General features: G+C 42.2%; 1 protein-coding gene across 1 annotated transcript in view; it reads right to left on the bottom strand.

Moving 5' to 3' along the window:
• The window catches only part of DST (dystonin), a 440,007-nt gene that overhangs the window by 239,185 nt on the left and 182,511 nt on the right, over positions 1-18,311 (bottom strand). Inside the window, exons 6-8 of the mRNA XM_045009616.1 lie at positions 10,394-10,483; positions 7,334-7,411; positions 4,555-4,647 (exon numbers count right to left, since the gene is read on the bottom strand). Coding sequence (XP_044865551.1) covers positions 4,555-4,647; positions 7,334-7,411; positions 10,394-10,483 — 261 coding nt within the window. The remainder of the gene's footprint in view (positions 1-4,554; positions 4,648-7,333; positions 7,412-10,393; positions 10,484-18,311) is intronic.

An 18,311-nucleotide genomic window follows, 5' to 3' on the forward strand; every position in this document is an offset into this window, starting at 1 on the left:
GATGAAATGGAGAATCAGCACCAATGGGGCTTGCCACAGTTAACTAAAAATGTTGGTCCTCAGTACAACAGCAACCTTCTTATCAGAAACCAGCCAGGAGAGCTACCTTGAGTAGCACAGTAGAAAGCAGACCATATACAGGACTCTAGACAAAGAGCTAAACTTATGCCAAATACAACCTGAAACTTAAAATTGCTTATCTGAGCACCAAAGAAGGGCTCCAGAAAGGAAACCAAGAGGACTACCTTCCAGCATAAACAGAAGCTCATCTCCACAGTTGTGTCAGCTTATCCATGCAATTACTGCCTCAAAATCAGAAAGAGCTGCTAAGCTCACAGACTTCAGCAACAGAGAAAGACCCAGGAAAGGGATATGGAAGGTATCCGGTGAGATGACTTCAGGCAAAGTAAAAAAGGAACATGCTCTTAGTGGGTGAGTTTAAGAGGCCTACCCAGCTACAGCTGGAGAGAATCAACCAGATGAGCCAAATGGCAATGTAATGTACCATATTTAGGAGCGCAGTCTAAATATGACTGTCCAGTCCAACAGCTCATATGGCTATTGCCTTTGCTGAGGCAAGGTGGTTGAGGTAATATCTTTACTGGACCAACCTCTGTTAATGAGAAAGACAAACTCTGAGCTCTTCTTCATTGAATATTGCCTTTGTTGTGATTCTGATAGCTGCAACAACTCCAAAAAATCCAGCCCAGTTTTTTTAGCTGAGGTTTAGCAAATATGACATGTTGCTGGACGTGAGTTCTTCTGGGGGACAAAAATAGGGCAAGTATCTCCTTTAAAAGCTGTCTTTTATGCTCCAATGCTTCATGTTGGGAATCAAAAATCTCAAAGGTATGTAGCTTAATTCATCCCCTCTAACAGCCAAAGATTAGACCACTGACTGTGTTAACTCCATCTTTAAATCTTTGAAAAGATCAGTCCTTGACCTTCCGCTGGCTGTTTTAAATCAGGAGCAGATTAAACATGAATCCTTGGGATGGTGGCCCAGTGTCTGGAGTGAGTTCAAGGCCAGCCAACTCTGCTAGAAGACCAAAAATAGGCATGAAAGGAGGATGGCAGGAGGAGCAGCCCAACTCCCAGGATCTCAATCCCATATCCACGTGATCAAAGCACAGAGGGCAGAAAAGCAGGCAGCATGCCTCATAGACTGCTGCCAGCCAAGAGGAGGAGTCAGAATAACCAAAGAGGCCACATGGATGCTGGGCGTCAAAATTTCACATTATGACCATTTAGTAACCTGACAAAGGAAATGGGAAGGCCATGGTAGTTGGGCAGCCTTTGTGTGTCTGTCTACTCAGGTGCTCATATGTCCTTCACCACAATGACAATAGAGCATTTCACAATTATTAGTGGATGTTATCCTCTAAACACCCCTGCGAGGTAAGGGACTATTATCCCCATTTTAAAGATGGGGGATGGTATCACACAGTAAATCTGTACTTGAGGTGGGAAGCTGAATCCAGAGTAGCTGGGACTGGGACACAGGTCTCCTTATCTTTATTATTATTTGTATTACCCTAGCAGCTAGGGGCCCAAGTCACAGACCGAGACTCCATTATACTAGCTGCTGTACAAGCACAGAACAAAAAGAGGGTTCCTGCTCAGGGGGATGGGGGTGTTTCTCCTGCATCTCAGCCTGGTGCTATATCCAATAGAGGTTTTCAGACTTTTTAGGCTGTGTACCCCTTTCCAAATAATGTCGTCTACAGTGTACTCCCATCTGAGCAGGGTCATAATACACCTATGATTAGAATGCCAAATCTTACTAAATAAAGTGTGTTGTCCGCCATAACAGGATTTTTCTCGCGTATCCCCTGACGAGAGCTTGCGTACCCCTAGGGATATGCATACCACAGTCTGAAAACCACTGCACTAGACCATCCTTCCTACTCTTGTCTGCAAGGAAAACAGTTACACGACTGAGTCAACAGATGCCTTGAGACAGACTGAGGAAGAATCAACTGGCAAACAGATTAGCATGGAGCAGAGACCAGAGTAAGGGTATGTCTACACTACTGCTGTGAGCATGCTTCCCAGAACATGTAGACAGATATGCCTTAGCTCTGCTCCGGCTAGCGTGCTAAAACTAGCAGTGCAGCCAGGGTTAGCATGGGCAGCGGCTCAAGCTAGCTGCCTGTGTACAACCCACCCAGATCCTCAGGGTCTGTTCTCGGGCAGCTAGCCCGAGTCACTGCCTGTGCTACTCCCCACTACATTGCTACTTTCAGCAGGCTAGCTCAAGCAGAGCTAGCACCTGCCTGTCTATCTGTGCTGGGAAGCACACTCCGAGCTGCAGTGTCGACATACCCTAACAGGCAAGAATACCAGTGGCAAAAACACATGCTGGCTGATTAGAGGAAAGAAATGATGCCAGCCCACACTGCATCTAAGAGAATGATGCTTTCTCTGCATTTAATCATGCAGGGTGTGCAGGGCTGGATGGAACATGGGCTGCTGGGATGGGACACAGGTTAAGGATATGGGTGGCATGTGAAGACGAGTCTGACAATGGGAAGCTGAGGAAGATAAAGTCTGTTGGGTGATAGTTTGGAAGTGCCTGAGACTCCTGAAGTTTGGCAGATTTGGGGTCTTCTTAATCTGGAAGTTATTTTCCTTCTTTCTTAAATCAGCTGTAATTAAATTCAGGACATTGGAAACAAAAGTTCATGCATTTATACAGATGATATTTTACAAAATTTGTACATATTTTTACAGGTCCAAATTCTACCTTTATTTATATATGTGTGACTCTATTTACATTGGAGTTGTATAGGTATGAAGGAAGAATTTACCACACAGGCCTGGTCTACACTGGGGGGGATGGGGAGGGTCAATCTAAGTTGTATTACAGTATTATTATATGTTAGATCCCTCATGTTCACTCTCCCTTGGATCTATTTACATCCCGTGAACCTGATTATCCCATCAACTTCATCAAGCTACCATGGACTTCAAAAGAAGTTGTGTGCACACAACTGATGAGAGGATCAGACTCCAATGTGTAAAGAAATCTATATTATAGAGCAAAGGCGTTTAACTTAAAAATCACCTCTGAATTTGGTCCAGAGAGTGCACCCATTCATGTGCAAAGAGGCAGAACTCCCAACAATTTGAATTTCTAATTTTTAATTATTTAATATTTCCTAAAGTGGTTTAATAGTTATTTATTTTTAAAACTCTAGTTCTGTTCAAGTCTCACACATTAGATCACAGCTAGTGCATTTTGGTACAACATAACGTACAGGTTGGTGGAAACATTAAATGAGACTCTGGATTAGATCTGCAACTGCAACTCAAGAAGTTTCCTATTTAAGTCTTGTGCAGTTAGCCAGCTCATGGAAAAAATGGTCAACACCTTGTCAAATATCAGAGGGGTAGCCGTGTTAGTCTGGATCTGTAAAAGCAACAAAGAATCCTGTGGCACCTTATAGACTAACAGACGTTTTGCAGCATGAGCTTTCGTGGGTGAATACCCACTTCTTCAGATGCAAGAAGAAGTGTATTCACCCACGAAAGCTCATGCTGCAAAACGTCTGTTAGTCTATAAGGTGCCACAGGATTCTTTGTTGCTTTTACCTTGTCAAAGTGGTTCACATAATTTATATATTTATTTCCTTCATTATTCTTTATAGATAGGGACAGTTACTTGAGGGTTTTACTCTCATCGTCATTTTACATGCACCCAAAACTCTCCTTGGTGCTTCACAATACTGATAACAAGATAACCAACAGGCCAATTCTGAAGGTGCTTATGCACAAGACATGAATAGTTCCAGTGAATATAAGGATACTTAACCCCTACCTGTTCCAATTTTCATAAATACATACAGTAATATAGCATTTTTCCTATATATTTATGCTCCTTCCTAGACCTGTTTAGGATTTACAGTTAGAAAGCATATGCATTACATCACCTACCTCCAGTGCCATTGTCAAACCCTAATTTTGAGAAGCAATTCTATACCACATACTGTAAAGATAAATTATACAGTACACAATCCAATCACTGTGCAAAAATGATGCCAGTTTAGTGTGATCAAGTATTACCATCACATGTATTGCCTTCAGAATGAAATGTTTTTAACAGATTTGTATTTTTAGAAAATGTTGGAAGTAATATTTTTTCTATTTTCAAAATCAGCAGTAAACTGCAACTCCAAAAAACAATTGTATTTTTCTGATCTTATTGTTCAACAAAAGAAGCCTGTATGTGAGCAACAAAACAAGACCCTTTTATTAGAACTGAAAGAAATGCACAGAAAGCATTGTTTCTTTAATAAAATTAACCATAAAATAGGCTACTTTTGTGATCTCTCTACAAATAGGGAATGAGATGTCTAACTAACTAGCTTATGATTCAATATGTGTATTTGATCATATAAGTCATCAGAATTTTCAAACACTGGAGAAGAGAGATCCCATGTTACACAGTTTCTACAGATTGCTACTGCAACTGATTCATGCACTCATAATAATTGCCTACCAGAAAACACAGGATCTGACTGAACATATATTGTCAAGAGAAACAAGGCTTACCTGAAAGTGCAAAATTATGGTCCATATTAACCCCAAAGTCAACTTGGGATTTCCATCTGTTATGTCATCATTTCTAATATTTACCAGTTTCACCTGCCATTGTGGAAAGAAAATATATGTAAAAGCTGAAAACATTTATTCTACCACTTGTGTTTGACTGTAAACTAAACACTACTTGAATTCGTAATGTATTTAGTAACAAACATATTAGGCCACATTTCAATACAATCTGTCTCCTTTATGCAGTGCAAAGGACCCAGCTTCTGGTTGTAACTGGACAGTTGAGAACCACCCTAGTGGGGAGGAACTCTCAGCTAGCATAAAGGTGCCTGTGCCAGCTGTCCCTCATCCCAGTGTAAGGGACATGTCAGAAATAGAGAGGCTGTGTTAGGGTGCAGTAGATCAGGGTGGGGACAGGAGTGGACTGTTGTAAGTCATCCCAGGGCCAAGAGCAGCACAGGACAGCCCTTAGACTGAGGGAGCTATAACTGGATCCCTGGCACCCTCCCCTCCACCTACCCTCCTGCACCAAAGAGAGCTCAGCTGCAGGAGAGAATCTGGCCCACTAAACCAATGACCATATTTTATAATGTTTACATTTCTGATAATAATTAATCATATATAAGCACATATATAGCACTTCACACCTTCAAACTGTTTCACACATCTTAATTAATGAACAGGATTAAAATTACTAATTGAAGTTTCAAAATCAATGGTCAATCATATTTGCAACTCCAATAATCTCTCACTCAGAACGGAACAGGAGTACTTGTGGCACCTTAGAGACTAACAAATTTATTTGAGCCTAAGCTTTCGTGGGCTACAGTCCATTTCCTCAGATGCATAGAATGGAACATATAGTAAGATATATATACATACAGAGAACATGAAATCATCTGTTGCCCACGAAAGCGTCTCTAAGGTGACACAAGTACTCCTGTTCTTTTTGCTGATACAGACTAACACGGCTGCTACTCTGAAACTGTCACTCAGAATGGGTTACGGACAATTTTTGGTTATAATTTGCCTATTTAGTTTGTCAACTGAAGGATGACCCAAATAAAATGCACTTGATCCTTATATTAATCAATAATGATTTGTGTATGTTCTTTAGGATACAAACTGTATCAACATTTAATGTGTAAGGCCATATTTTCTTCTTGATCTACCCACATAGATATCATTACTGTCAGTAGGCATTCCCCATGGAACAAGGAGACAATATATCCAAGAGTTATAAAAAAAAATTAAGATATCCCATTTTTTCCCTCCTACTACATTATAAAAGCTGTTCAGTTTTGACAAAAATGTACACTACAGTCACATATGGATTTTATTTTACTCATTTGCTTTTCCAAAGTTAATCCTCTCAATTATGAATATTAGGGGCCTATCTAACCTAAATCACAATACAGTATTTCCAACAGGAAGTCACCCAGCCAATCTTCTGCAAGATGTCTTCCAAATATCATTTATAAACGAGCCTCCAGAGGACTGTGCCTTCTCTATTTCAGGGTTCTCAGGGGCTTACCCCAACTGCTGGCAAAGTTCCCTTATCCTGGAAGTCTGTGATAACTACTTGTGTGCAAGTATCATCTCCCTCCAGACTGGCAGCCCCTCTGGCAGGGGCACTGAAACCTTACACAAATCAGGGTGACATTGTCAACTTGCCAAGGACACAAGTGCTGCACCTAGGCTGTGTAAAATAGAGCAGACTGCATAGTAACCATCCTATTTAATATGGACATGCAGGATGAAAAGACCACTGATGCCACCAGACAATATTCCACCTTGATTCAAGAGTCCTGAATACTCAGATCATAACAGATCACTGTATGCTGAGACCTGTAATCTCCATTGACTGCTGTACCTTAATAAAAATGCACATGGTTGCGCATTGCATGTCTTATGGGTTTATTGAACCAGGGTCTCCCATTTAGCAGTAAGCTATAGCACTACCAAAACCCCAGTGTCTAGACTGCACAAATATGCTTTTTTTGATCATCAGCCTGTGCGACCATTTGTTTTCTTAGTGCAGATCCTATTCCCACTGAGGTTAGCTGCAAAACTCCCATTGACTCCAGCGGTGTAGGATTGAATCCTTATTGTGCAAATGTTACTAGATGACTCAGCAGGTGGCATTTCTTATTTAAAACAAACGTACTACTATTGTATCACTTTTCTATTCTTCCAGGAAGTGTTTAAAGCCAGCAAAAAATGCTTATTAGCACCGGTTCACAACTCACGGCTCTTCATGCCAGCTCTGCCGGCACCAAAGGGCTGTAAAGCCACCATAAGTGATTACTGGGGAATTCTCACAAATTACCTGCCCCGTGACATGAAGGCATCATAGGATGCAGGTTGGGAGAATTCCTTTGAAAAGGGAGCATTGGTCAGAGTGCTACTGTGCTCCAGCTATTCTCAGCTGCCAGAATGGCTACTTGGGGCCATTGACAGCTGGCTGCAAGTTAGGGCAATATCTGCAGCTGCTTTGCTGGGAATGAGATGACACTCCCACACACACACATCTCTACCCCAGAACAAGGGAGGAACAAAGGTGGCTTTACACCTTTGCTCAATATTTCCCCTATCACCAAGTGTCCACTACCATCAGTTCAGGCACCACAATAAATCAGATCTGTGTTTCTAACCATTTTTACTGTATGCATTTTAAAAAAGAACAAATAGCATAGCTGTTCCTTCCCTCATCAAGCTTCTATTAACTGTATAAGTGCAATTTTCACTTAAGTTTTATTTATTAAAACTATTACCGTACCTGGCGTTTTTTCAAATAGTCAAGTGCAATTTGTACATTCTGGAGTCTGTGAAAACGCATCCGACCTTTCTCTCGGGGCTAAAATTAGAAAGTGAAAGTTGTGAGATTTTCCAAAGACCAAAACTTCTACAAGGTAAAAAAAATCTGATTTAAAAGTTTCCATTTTAAATCCTTAAAACACTAATGTTTCAACATCTATTACAAAAGTGTAACTGAAACTTAAGGAAAAGTAACTGAGCTATGAATTTATAGAAAGCCTGTTTTCATTGCAGTTGAAATTTATTTGCACAAGTAGTGGAGAGCAGAATCAAAGGACCCGATCCTGCAATCTGATCATTACGGTAGGTGCCTGTGTCCCTGCCAAGTGCTACTGATGTCAAGAGGGCTCCTCCTGGGCACAGGGGCCTACCCATATGAACAAGATTGCAGGCTCAAAGCCATAGTGGGAAATACCGTAACTAGATACTGCATCATAACAAAAGATTTACAACACTTCAGTTAAACCAAATCACAAATAATAATCATGTGTACCTCTGAGCTGTCCAATTAATGACTCTGGTAACAATGTGATAAGAAAACTTACCTTACTATGCAGGTGTGATGTGTGTTTAGATTTTGTTTTTGTTTTAATTACATATTAATAAATATATATTTAGAAACATGTCATGAAAGTAAATTCTTTCCTACTAATAGAAATCCTATAACTGCTGTCTTAGTGCCTAACTGTGTACTCCTTCCTCAGGCAGAGTTTCATTAACTTCTGTTCTAGCAGAATTGTGTGATCTACTATTTGAACACTTATGAAAGTGAGGCATGAAGAAAGTTAAAGGATCCCCCTCATCCCAAAGCAAAAACAAATCAACAAAGAAGAAACTATAAAACAATTATGCATGGTGTGTTAATGGAAACATGGCAAAACAGCATGCAGTTAGTGTAAAATCACCCAGAGGAAGAATTACACAGAAAAGAAATTTTTTACTTAGCTGTCAGAGGAAAGTAGTTAAATTTATGTCACCATAATATCCAAATATTAATATCCTTCTTCCTTATTTCAGATTTTTCACAAACTTTCCCAGTAATATGCTCAAGCATACTACAAACCACTTATACAGCTCAGCGATGAATATGAGTATTTCCTCAGACAATCTCTGTGAAACAGTCACATAGTCATAGATTTTCCTTAGTTGAACTATTTTCCCCCCTACGGGATATCACGTGTTTGCCAAGAGGAAACATGATAAAATGAAACTGGAAAAGCAGCATAGACTAAAACACAAACATGGAATTTCAAGTTACCATATAAGATTTCAATCTGTTTTAAAACTACTGATAGGTTTGGATCAATCCCTGCAGTCTTTATCATAGAATAACTTCCATGAGTGGGACTAAGGACTACAGAATTGGCATCTTACTTTCCAAAAGAAGGAGAGTTTGCTGAAGTCCAGACTGTCAAAAAGTAACAATGTAAGATCGCAGAGGGGAAATATTATATAGCTAAAGTACAAGTGTCTTGAGACACATTACGCCCCTGGATGAAAGCACACAAATTCCAATGAAATCGCAACAGCAGCATGACACGTTGTGCATCCAAGGATAGAAATTGGCCCCCTAACATACAAAGTTGCTTTAGCAAACACTAGCAATGCGGGTTCTACAGAGGCATGAAACAACTTCCTTCGGACAAGCCAATACTCAGCATTTTATAGTTTTTAAGTAGATATTTCCCTTCTGGATGACATAAATCAGTCAAAAAATTGGTAATTCAGCATCTGTGCCATAAAACAAGCCCTACAAGCAATCAATATATTTACTAGCTGAAGCACTACACATATCTATGACAACTACCACTGTGCACTATCTACTTTGAAAAGTAACTATAGTTAAATCAGATCAACCATCTTTGTGATGATAAACTGCAAAAGAATATTTTCATAATTAATCTAAATTCTATAATTTCATATAATATTATGTTGTACACGTGTTGTATATGGGAGTTTTATTCCATTCAATGGAACCAAGATTTCACCCTTTACTTATTATTTGCATAATTGCTACATAAATTACAGTGATTGAAAATAAAAAGAAATCTTAGTGTAACTGAATATAAAATAACATAATTCCATAATATTTTGATCATCGCTTACATATTGTTGTATTTGTACAACGTTTGTAAGTGCAGTGATTGAAAATAAATGGAGATCTTAAAGCTTTGCATGTCACTGTTTGCAAATGAACTGAATGAAAAAAGTCTTTGTCCATATCTCCATCTTATCAGTCTTTCCCAGAACATGTATATCCTGGTTGATCAGCATGAGTTCTTTTGTCCTTTCCACTGAACTACTTCAGAACACCAAACTAACAGGTTACTTTTAAGTTAGCAGTCACCACACTTCAAATACTAAGTTAGTATAGTTATGGGGGTCGGCACCTACCCCCTTATCCTCATCCTCCACATCCTCATGCTGTTCATACGCGCATGCTTCTGTTGAACTCACCAACCGTAAGGTCTTCAAAAAATCTCGCTCCCTTGGCTAATGAATATAACAGACAGAAGATAGGACAGCAAAGACACAAGACAGACCACAAATGAAGAGAAGAGCATGAACAGAGGACATAATGAAGAGAACAAATACCAAGCAAGGGAAGTAATGCTCACAAAGAAAGGAAATGACACCCGAGGAGTGGATTAGACAATTTCAGGGACATTTTTTCCTCGCTATTTGTACTTTGTTTTCTTTAATGTGAAACCATCCAACATTTGCTAAAGAAAATAAAGAAAAAAAAAAAGGAAAAGAGATAAAGAACTAGTGCATTAATCTATAAAAAGAAAGAAGTCTCATGATCATAGAAGAAAACTAACAAAAACAGTTCATATTTCCACACTGTTCATGGTGTGGTATGTATCAACAGAAATATAACTTACGCCTCTGGGATCAACAGTCGCATAGTGTGGGATATATCAAAGAGAATCCTAACAGCCCACATCTGAAGAGTTAGCAAACCGGATAAATGGGTATACAATGGCCTGAAATAATTGCACAGTGATTAAAAAAAGCTCACCAGGGTGTCCCCAGAAAGGACTTCTAAAAGGGAGATCAAGTTATGTCCATCCCTCAGGTCTTCATACAGATCATTCACATGCTTGCGAACCTGCAGAAACAGAGAAGGAGAGAGAAATGAAATTTAAGATGCTGTATCTTTCCAAGAATTCACAATGATATTTAATTCAGTTTTTCTGTAATGTACACACTCTTATATATCTCAACATGTCACTCCTGGTTTGTTCAGTCACTATGCCAAGAGAAATACACAAACAAAATTAGCTGCAATGTAAACTTATATTCAACGCCCTTCCACATTTTCCATATTTTTATATTTTAGTAAATATGAAAAGATGAACAGTGGAAAGGCCACAACGTAGGTAACAAATTGACAAAGTAATCACGGTGTAATCCCTACCATGTTTACTGACGCCAAATACCTATCTATTTTGGCCTATATAAGGATCAATTAAGGAGGACACAGTTCAGACCCAAGTCAGAATAAATTGCAGAAAAAAAAAGACAGAGCTAAATCCTGCCCTGATTTACAGCCCATGCAAATTGGCTGGATCCAGGCAAAAATGTAACCCATATTTTGGCCCCTGAACCAAATACAGCAAAAAACTAGTAGAAACCCATCACTCACTAATCAACAAGAACGTAACTCATCATTCTCAGCTTTCCCTCTTAAACAGTGTATCTTCCCCTGGCTCACTTTTCTATCCATCCCATAGCTCTAATGAATCATTATATTCAATTAACCCACTGAGTTCTAGTTCCTCAAACAGTACTTCTACCACCTCTTCAGAAAGTAACTTTTAACCTGAACACACTCCTTAGGCCAGATTCTGGCTTCAGTTACATCCATGAAAGAACAATAACATCAACTGTGCTGCACAAGAATAAAGAAGGGCAGAATTTGGCCATGATTTAAGATCCAGCAGTTCTGAGAGGACTGTCAACATTTCTAACTACTCTGATTTTGGATTATTTTGGCACAAGAGAGCCATCCAACATACTAAATTGGGACACAGAGGCTCTCATTTCTCAGAGGCAGAGACTTTTGACATTGTGGGGCTTTATCTACATCCTATTTTGGGTCCCCATTAAAACACCATGCAGCAGTGTTCCCCAAACTTTTGAGGGTCGCTCCCCACCCTTACCCTGTCTGCACCCCCCTTCGGAGTCTGAAGCGGGGCCGTGGCTCAGGGGAATGCAGATAGGGGGACGACACTGGGGCCACAGCTGGGGGTGGATGTGGGGCCGGGAGTGGTGCGGGGCCGGGGCTGCGGCCAGGGGTGGGAGCAGAGCCACAGCTGGGCTGTAGTGAGGGCCAGCAGCCAGACCTACGGCCAGGTGCAGTGCCAGCCCCGCCCCGTTCCCGCCCCCTGCCTCAGCTGGGAATGGAGCTGCAGCCAACGGCTGAGGCTGGGGCGAGGTTGGGAGCAGAGGCACGTGGAGGCTGGGGGCCAGGTGCAGGGCTGGGAGCCGGAGATGCAGCTGCAGGCAGGACTGGAGCAGAGCTAGGGGCAGGGAGTGGCTGGGTGGCACTCCCTGCACCCGTGAGGGCTGGCCTGGGCCCCGCTGCACCTCCCAAAGGTTCCTAAGCACCCCCGTAGGTGGTTTACCCCACAGTTTGTGGACCTCTGGCTTACAGGAAGCTTTCTGAGCTTCCAGAGTACTGTCTGATTGTGGCATGCAAAAGGGCAGACAGTTTCTTCTTAGGCTTTTATTCCCTCCACAGGAGCTAAATTCTTCTGCAAATGTGGGATCTACACAAGATGATCTCTCAACTGTCAGCACATCTGTGTGCGTGAGAACAGCATCAGGAATCAATCCAATTCCTCTTCTGCTTGCAGTAGGGAACTAGATCTGGGCTATGGATTTGTATGTTATGAAACAAATAATTAACATATTTGTTGCTAGGTTTAAATAAATGTATTTTAGTTCAAGGTACTTTGTTCCTACTGCAATTTACAAGACTGTCAATCTTAAATGGGACTAACATCAGAAGCACATTTATGTTTATGCTGAAAACTAGTCCAAACAAGCCATCTGGAAGATTTTTCCATAATGAATTACGACCGACATTTTCCAAAATACTTATGTATCACATCCACACAGCAAAGGCAATATAATTCTACTTCTGGACATTAGATCGGGTTAGATATATTGTCAATTGTAAAAGGAGGTTAAATAAAAAAAAAACATTTTGGTAATACCAAACTACTGTGGAAAAAACAAAAAACAAAACAGCTATTCATAGGGTATAATCTGGCCCAAATACAAACAGGAAGTACCAGAAATGTCATTAATGTTATTGGGGGGGGGGGGGAGATTCCCCAATTTTTTTAAAGTTGAGGTCCCCCTAAGGGAAATCACAACCAATCACAGCCCCACTGCAACCCCATCTTAATTTAGAAATCCTCTGCACCCTCCGCAGCTAAATCTTTGCCCATCCCCCTCACCCAACACACACTTTGGGAAACACTGAGGTACAGGGGGGACCCTGGAGCTCTGAGCCCCCATGAGTGGTGGGGACTCCAGAGCTCCCAGCAACCCCATAGCTGCTCAGTCCCTTCCCATTTTATCATGGAATATTTTTAGTAAAAGTCAGGGACAGGTCATAGAATCATAGAATATCAGGGTTGGCAGGGACCTCAGGAGGTCATCTAGTCCAACCCACTGCTCAAAGCAGGACCAATTCCCAACTAAATCATCCCAGCCAGGGCTTTGTCAAGCCTGACCTTAAAAACATCTAAGGAAGGAGAGTCCACCACCTCCCTAGGTAACCCATTCAGTGCTTCACCACCCTCCTAGTGAAAAAGTTTTTCCTAATATCCAACCTAAACCTCCCCCACTGCAACTTGAGACCATTACTCCTTGTTCTGTCAGCTGCTACCAGTGAGAACAGTCTAGATCCATCCTCTTTGGACCCCCTTTTCATGTAGTTGAAAGCAGCTATCAAACCCCCCTCATTCTTCTCTTCCGCAGACTAAACAATCCCAGTTCCCTCAGCCTCTCCTCATAAGTCATGTGCTCCAGCCCCCTAATCATTTTTGTTGCCCTCCGCTGGACTCTCTCCAATTTATCCACATCCTTCTTGTAGTGTGGGGCCCAAAACTGGACACAGTACTCCAGATGAGGCCTCAGCAATGTCAAATAGAGGGGAATGATCACGTCCCTCGATCTGCTGGCAATGCCCCTACTTAGACAGCCCAAAATGCTGTTAACCTTCTTGGCAACAAGGGCACGCTGTTCACTCATATCCAGCTTCTCATCCACTGTAACCCCTAGGTCCTCTTCTGCAGAACTGCTGCCTAGCCATTCGGTCCCTAGTCTGTAGCAGTGCATGGGATTCTTCCGTCCTAAGTGCAGGACTCTGCACTTGTCCTTGTTGAACCTCATCAGGTTTCTTTTGGCCAAATCCTCTAAATTGTCTAGGTCTCTCTGTATCCTATCCCTACCCTCCAGCATATCTACCACTCCTCCCAGTTTAGTGTCATCTGCAAACTTGCTGAGAGTGCAGTCAACACCATCCTCCAGATCATTAATGAAGATATTGAACAAAACCGGCCCCGGGACCGACCCTTGGGGCACTCCACTTGATACCGGCTGCCAACTAGACATGGAGCCATTGATCACTACCCATTGAGCCCAACAATCTAGCCAGCTTTCTATCCACCTTATAATCCATTCATCCAGCCCATACTTCTTTAACTTGCTGGCAAGAATACTGTGGGAGACAGTATCATAAGCTTTGCTAAAGTCAAGGAATAACACGTCCACAGCTTTCTCCTCATCCACAGAGCCAGTTAGCTCATCATAGAAGGCAATTAGGTTAGTCATGCATGACTTGCCCTTGGTGAATCCATGTTGACTGTTCCTGATCACTTTCCTCTCCTTTAAGTGGTTCAGAATTGGTTCCTTGAGGACCTGCTCCATGATTTTTCCAGGGTCTGAGGTGAGGCTGACTGGTCTGTAGTTCCCTGGATCCTCCTCCTTCCCTTTTTTAAAGATGGGCACTACATTAGCCTTTTTCCAGTCATCCGGGACCTCCCCGGATCGCCATGAGTTTTCAAAGATAATGGCCAATGGCTCTGCAATTACATCCACCAATTCCTTTAGCACCCTCGGATGCAGTGCGTCCGGCCCCATGGATTTGTGCTCATCCAGCTTTTCTAAATAGTCCCGAATCACTTTTTTCTCTACAGAGGGCTGGTCACCTCCTCCCCATGCTGTGCTGCCCAGTGCAGCAGTCTGAGAGCTGACCTTGTTCGTGAAGACAGAGGCAAAAGAAGCATTGAGTACATTAGCCTTTTCCACATCCTCTGTCACTAGGTTGCCTCCCTCATTCAGTAAGGGGCCCACACTTTCCTTGACCACCTTCTTGTTGCTAACATACCTGAAGAAACCCTTCTTGTTACTCTTAACATCTCTTGCTAGCTGCAACTCCAAGTGTGATTTGGCCTTCCTGATTTCACTCCTGCATGCCTGAGCAATATTTTTATACTCCTCCCTGGTCATTTGTCCCATCTTCCACTTCTTGTAAGCTTCTTTTTTGAGTTTAAGATCAGCAAGGATTTCACTGTTACGCCAAGTTGGTTGCCTGCCATATTTACTATTCTTTCTACACATCAGGATGTTTTTTTCCTGCACCCTCAATAAGGATTCTTTAAAATACAGCCAGCTCTCCTGGACTCCTTTCCCCCTTATGTTATTTTCCCAGGGGATCCTGCCCATCAGTTCCCTGAGGGAGTCAAAGTCTGCTTTTCTGAAGTCCAGGGTCCATATACTGCTGCTCTCCTTTCTTCCTTGTGTCAGGATCCTGAACTCGACCATCCCATGATCACTACCTCCCAGGTTCCCATCCACTTTTGCTTCCCCTACTAATTCTTCCCGGTTTGTGAGCAGCAGGAAGAGCTCTGCCCCTAGTTGGTTCCTCCAGCACTTGCACCAGGAAATTGTCCCCTACACTTTCCAAAAACTTCCTGGATTGTCACTGGCTTCTGTGAATTTTTCTTTATTGCCCATGACCTGTCCATGACTTTTACCGCAAATAGCCATGACAAAAATCTTAGCCTTACCTATGACTTCCTTAGTAAGTAACTTACTGGATCTTAAGTTCTCACAATAGCACTGGCTACGACTGAGCTAAGATGCCACCCATTTTTTCATTGGTGATGGAAATGGAGCAAAAAATGAATGCGAGTGGGAGTAAGCACTGCAAAATTGACAGAAAAAAATGAGCTTTTAACCCAAACTGGACATAGGATTTTCTTATTATTATGACACCTTGTAAATGCAAGACCTTGTGGCTAATATGCCAAACCACTGTATCCATCTGTAAAGTCGTCAACATGAGGCATCACTTTGAATCAAAGTACAGTAACTTCAACATGGCCCATCCTCTTGACAGTGTTGCAAAACATGACAAAATTCAAAATTGAAAATCGGAAGTCTTCGTATCACACTTCAAATGTCATTCTCACAACATCAGCAACTGTGCAGGAAAAAGCAATAGCTGCTTCTCTTTGAATAATGTGGGTACTAACTAAAAAGAAAAAGCCTTTCCTTGATGCCAAACTTGTGAAGCAGCACATGTGAGAAATACTGAATGAGTTTTTTCATAGAAATAAAAACAAAGATGACACTGTGAACCATGTGAAACAAGTTCCTCTGCCTGATTCCACAGCAGTGGGAAGATTGGAGGTAATTTACGAGGACTGACTGTCAGTCTGCTTTCCAATTTAAAAAACTCTAAATACATGTTTCTTGCAGTGGACGAATCAAGTGACGTAAGTGACACTACCTAGCTTTTGCTATTTCTTAGATTTTATGATGCTGAAATTTTCAAGGAAGAATTGTTATGCTTAGTACAATTAGAAACCTACACCACAGGAGAGAGCATTTTTGCAAAAGTAAAAGGCCCCTTTGAAAAAAATTATTTAGAGCTGCAGAAAGTAAACTTACTTGTTACAAACTTGCTTCCCTCCATGACAGGGAAAGAGAAGGGCTTTTTTTATGTTTGGCAGAGATACACCCTTCATTAAACACACTTCACTGCATAATTCACCAAACTGTTTTGTGTGGTAAACTGACTGGGGACTTGGGAAAAAAAACCACAATGGATATTGTGATGAGACTAGTGAACTACATACATTCAACTTCTAGCTTGCAACATCATCTTTTAAAAGCTCTTTTACAAGATGTTTCAGCCAAATACAGTGACCTGTTGCAGCACAACGATGTTCGCTGGTTAAGTAAGGGGTGCATGCTCGAGAGATTTTGTGCTCATCAAAAAGAAATAATAGAATTTCTTTGAAACTACATGACCAATAAGGCTTGCTAGTTCCTGGAATTTATGAATGATATCCCCTCTGTGTCACAGCTAGCTTTTCTGTGTAATATTATTGGTCACTTGAATTCCCTCAACTTGCAGCTCCAAGGCTGTGAAAGCAGTGTTTGAAAAAGTGTGTGCCTTCCAGAGGAATCTTGAAAATCTTTCAAGCAGTCTCAAAGGTGAAAGTAAGCCGGTCCGGTCTGGTACGGCATACCGGCAAGAGCCAGTACGCCGTGCTGGACCGCACCGGCTTCCACGGCTGGGATTTAAAGGGCTCAGAGCTCCCCGCCGCTGCGGGCAGCCCAGAGCCCTTTGAATCCCGGCCACGGCTGGGATTTAAAGGGTTCAGAGCTCCCCGCCGCTGCTGGCAGCCCAGAGCCCTTTGAATCCAGGCCGCGGCTGGGATTTAAAGGGCTCAGAGCTCCCTGCGGCTGCGGGCAGCCCAGAGCCCTTTGAATCACGGCCGCGGCTCCTGCGGCTGGGCTGGGGCCGGGATTTAAAGGGCTCAGAGCTCCCCAGGGCTGCAGGCAGCCCAGAGCCCTTTGAATCATGGCTGCGGCTGGGATTTACAGGGCTCAAAGCTCGGCAGCTGCGGGCAGCCCAGAGCCCTTTGAATCCCCGCCACAGCTCTGGCGGCCCGGGCTGGGGCCAGGATTTAAAGGGCTCGGGGCTCCCCTCTGTGGCAGGAGCTCTGGGCCCTTTAAATCCCTGCCCCAGCCTCACAAAGCTCGGGGTTCCCCCCGGCGGCTGGAGCCCCGGGCCCCTTAATTTGCCCTTTCCAACATTGTGTGTTGCTGCTACACATGGAACCTCGAAGAAAATGCTACAAGAATTCCTAAACACTTTGATCAAAAATTTTAAAATTCCAAAGGATTTGCTTTTATTTGTTCATGAGCCATTTGTTGTCTATGCCGATGGACCTTGCCCTTCTGAAGCAAAGAACATTCTTGATTCAATTTATGAAGATGCCTTTCAATTAGAAATTGTAAGGCTCCAGAGTCAGATATCTTGTAGGCAAACTTCAGAGAAGTGAGACTTTGTGATTTCTAGACTCAACATGCTAACCAGTTTCAGAATAGCCAGAATCTAGCCATCTAGATTTTTTAACTATGTTCAGCTCAGTGTACCTCTGCGAATCTTGGTTTTCTACCATGAACAATATAAAAAAACAATACTGCAATTGCCTAAAGAGAGGAACATCTTCATCAGTGCATGTACCTTGCCATGACCTCCTACAAACCACTCTTCACAAAGCTTACCAAAGATCATCGATGTCACCTCTCCCATAGAGATTGCCAGAAACATGGGTAAAAATTTTGATTTATAAACTTTGTTTAAAGATAGAAACACCAATACTTATGTTGCAATCAAGGTCTTTATTCATTGGCAATTGAAGTTTGGGTTTTTTTTTGTGGGGCGGGAGAGGTTTGTTCAGTCTTGTGCACAAATGGCCTGCCTCTAGTCATGAAATTCTCAAATCGGCCCTTGGGTAGATCTAATTGAGTGTCACTGTTCTAGAGACTCTGGAGAGTCTTGTCCATTCTACGTCCCCCATCCCCTCCCGTGAAGACAGTGTGCCTCACATTTAGGTAAC

Source organism: Mauremys mutica, chromosome 3 (genome assembly GCF_020497125.1).
Source record: "Mauremys mutica isolate MM-2020 ecotype Southern chromosome 3, ASM2049712v1, whole genome shotgun sequence".
NCBI lineage: Eukaryota > Metazoa > Chordata > Testudines > Geoemydidae > Mauremys > Mauremys mutica.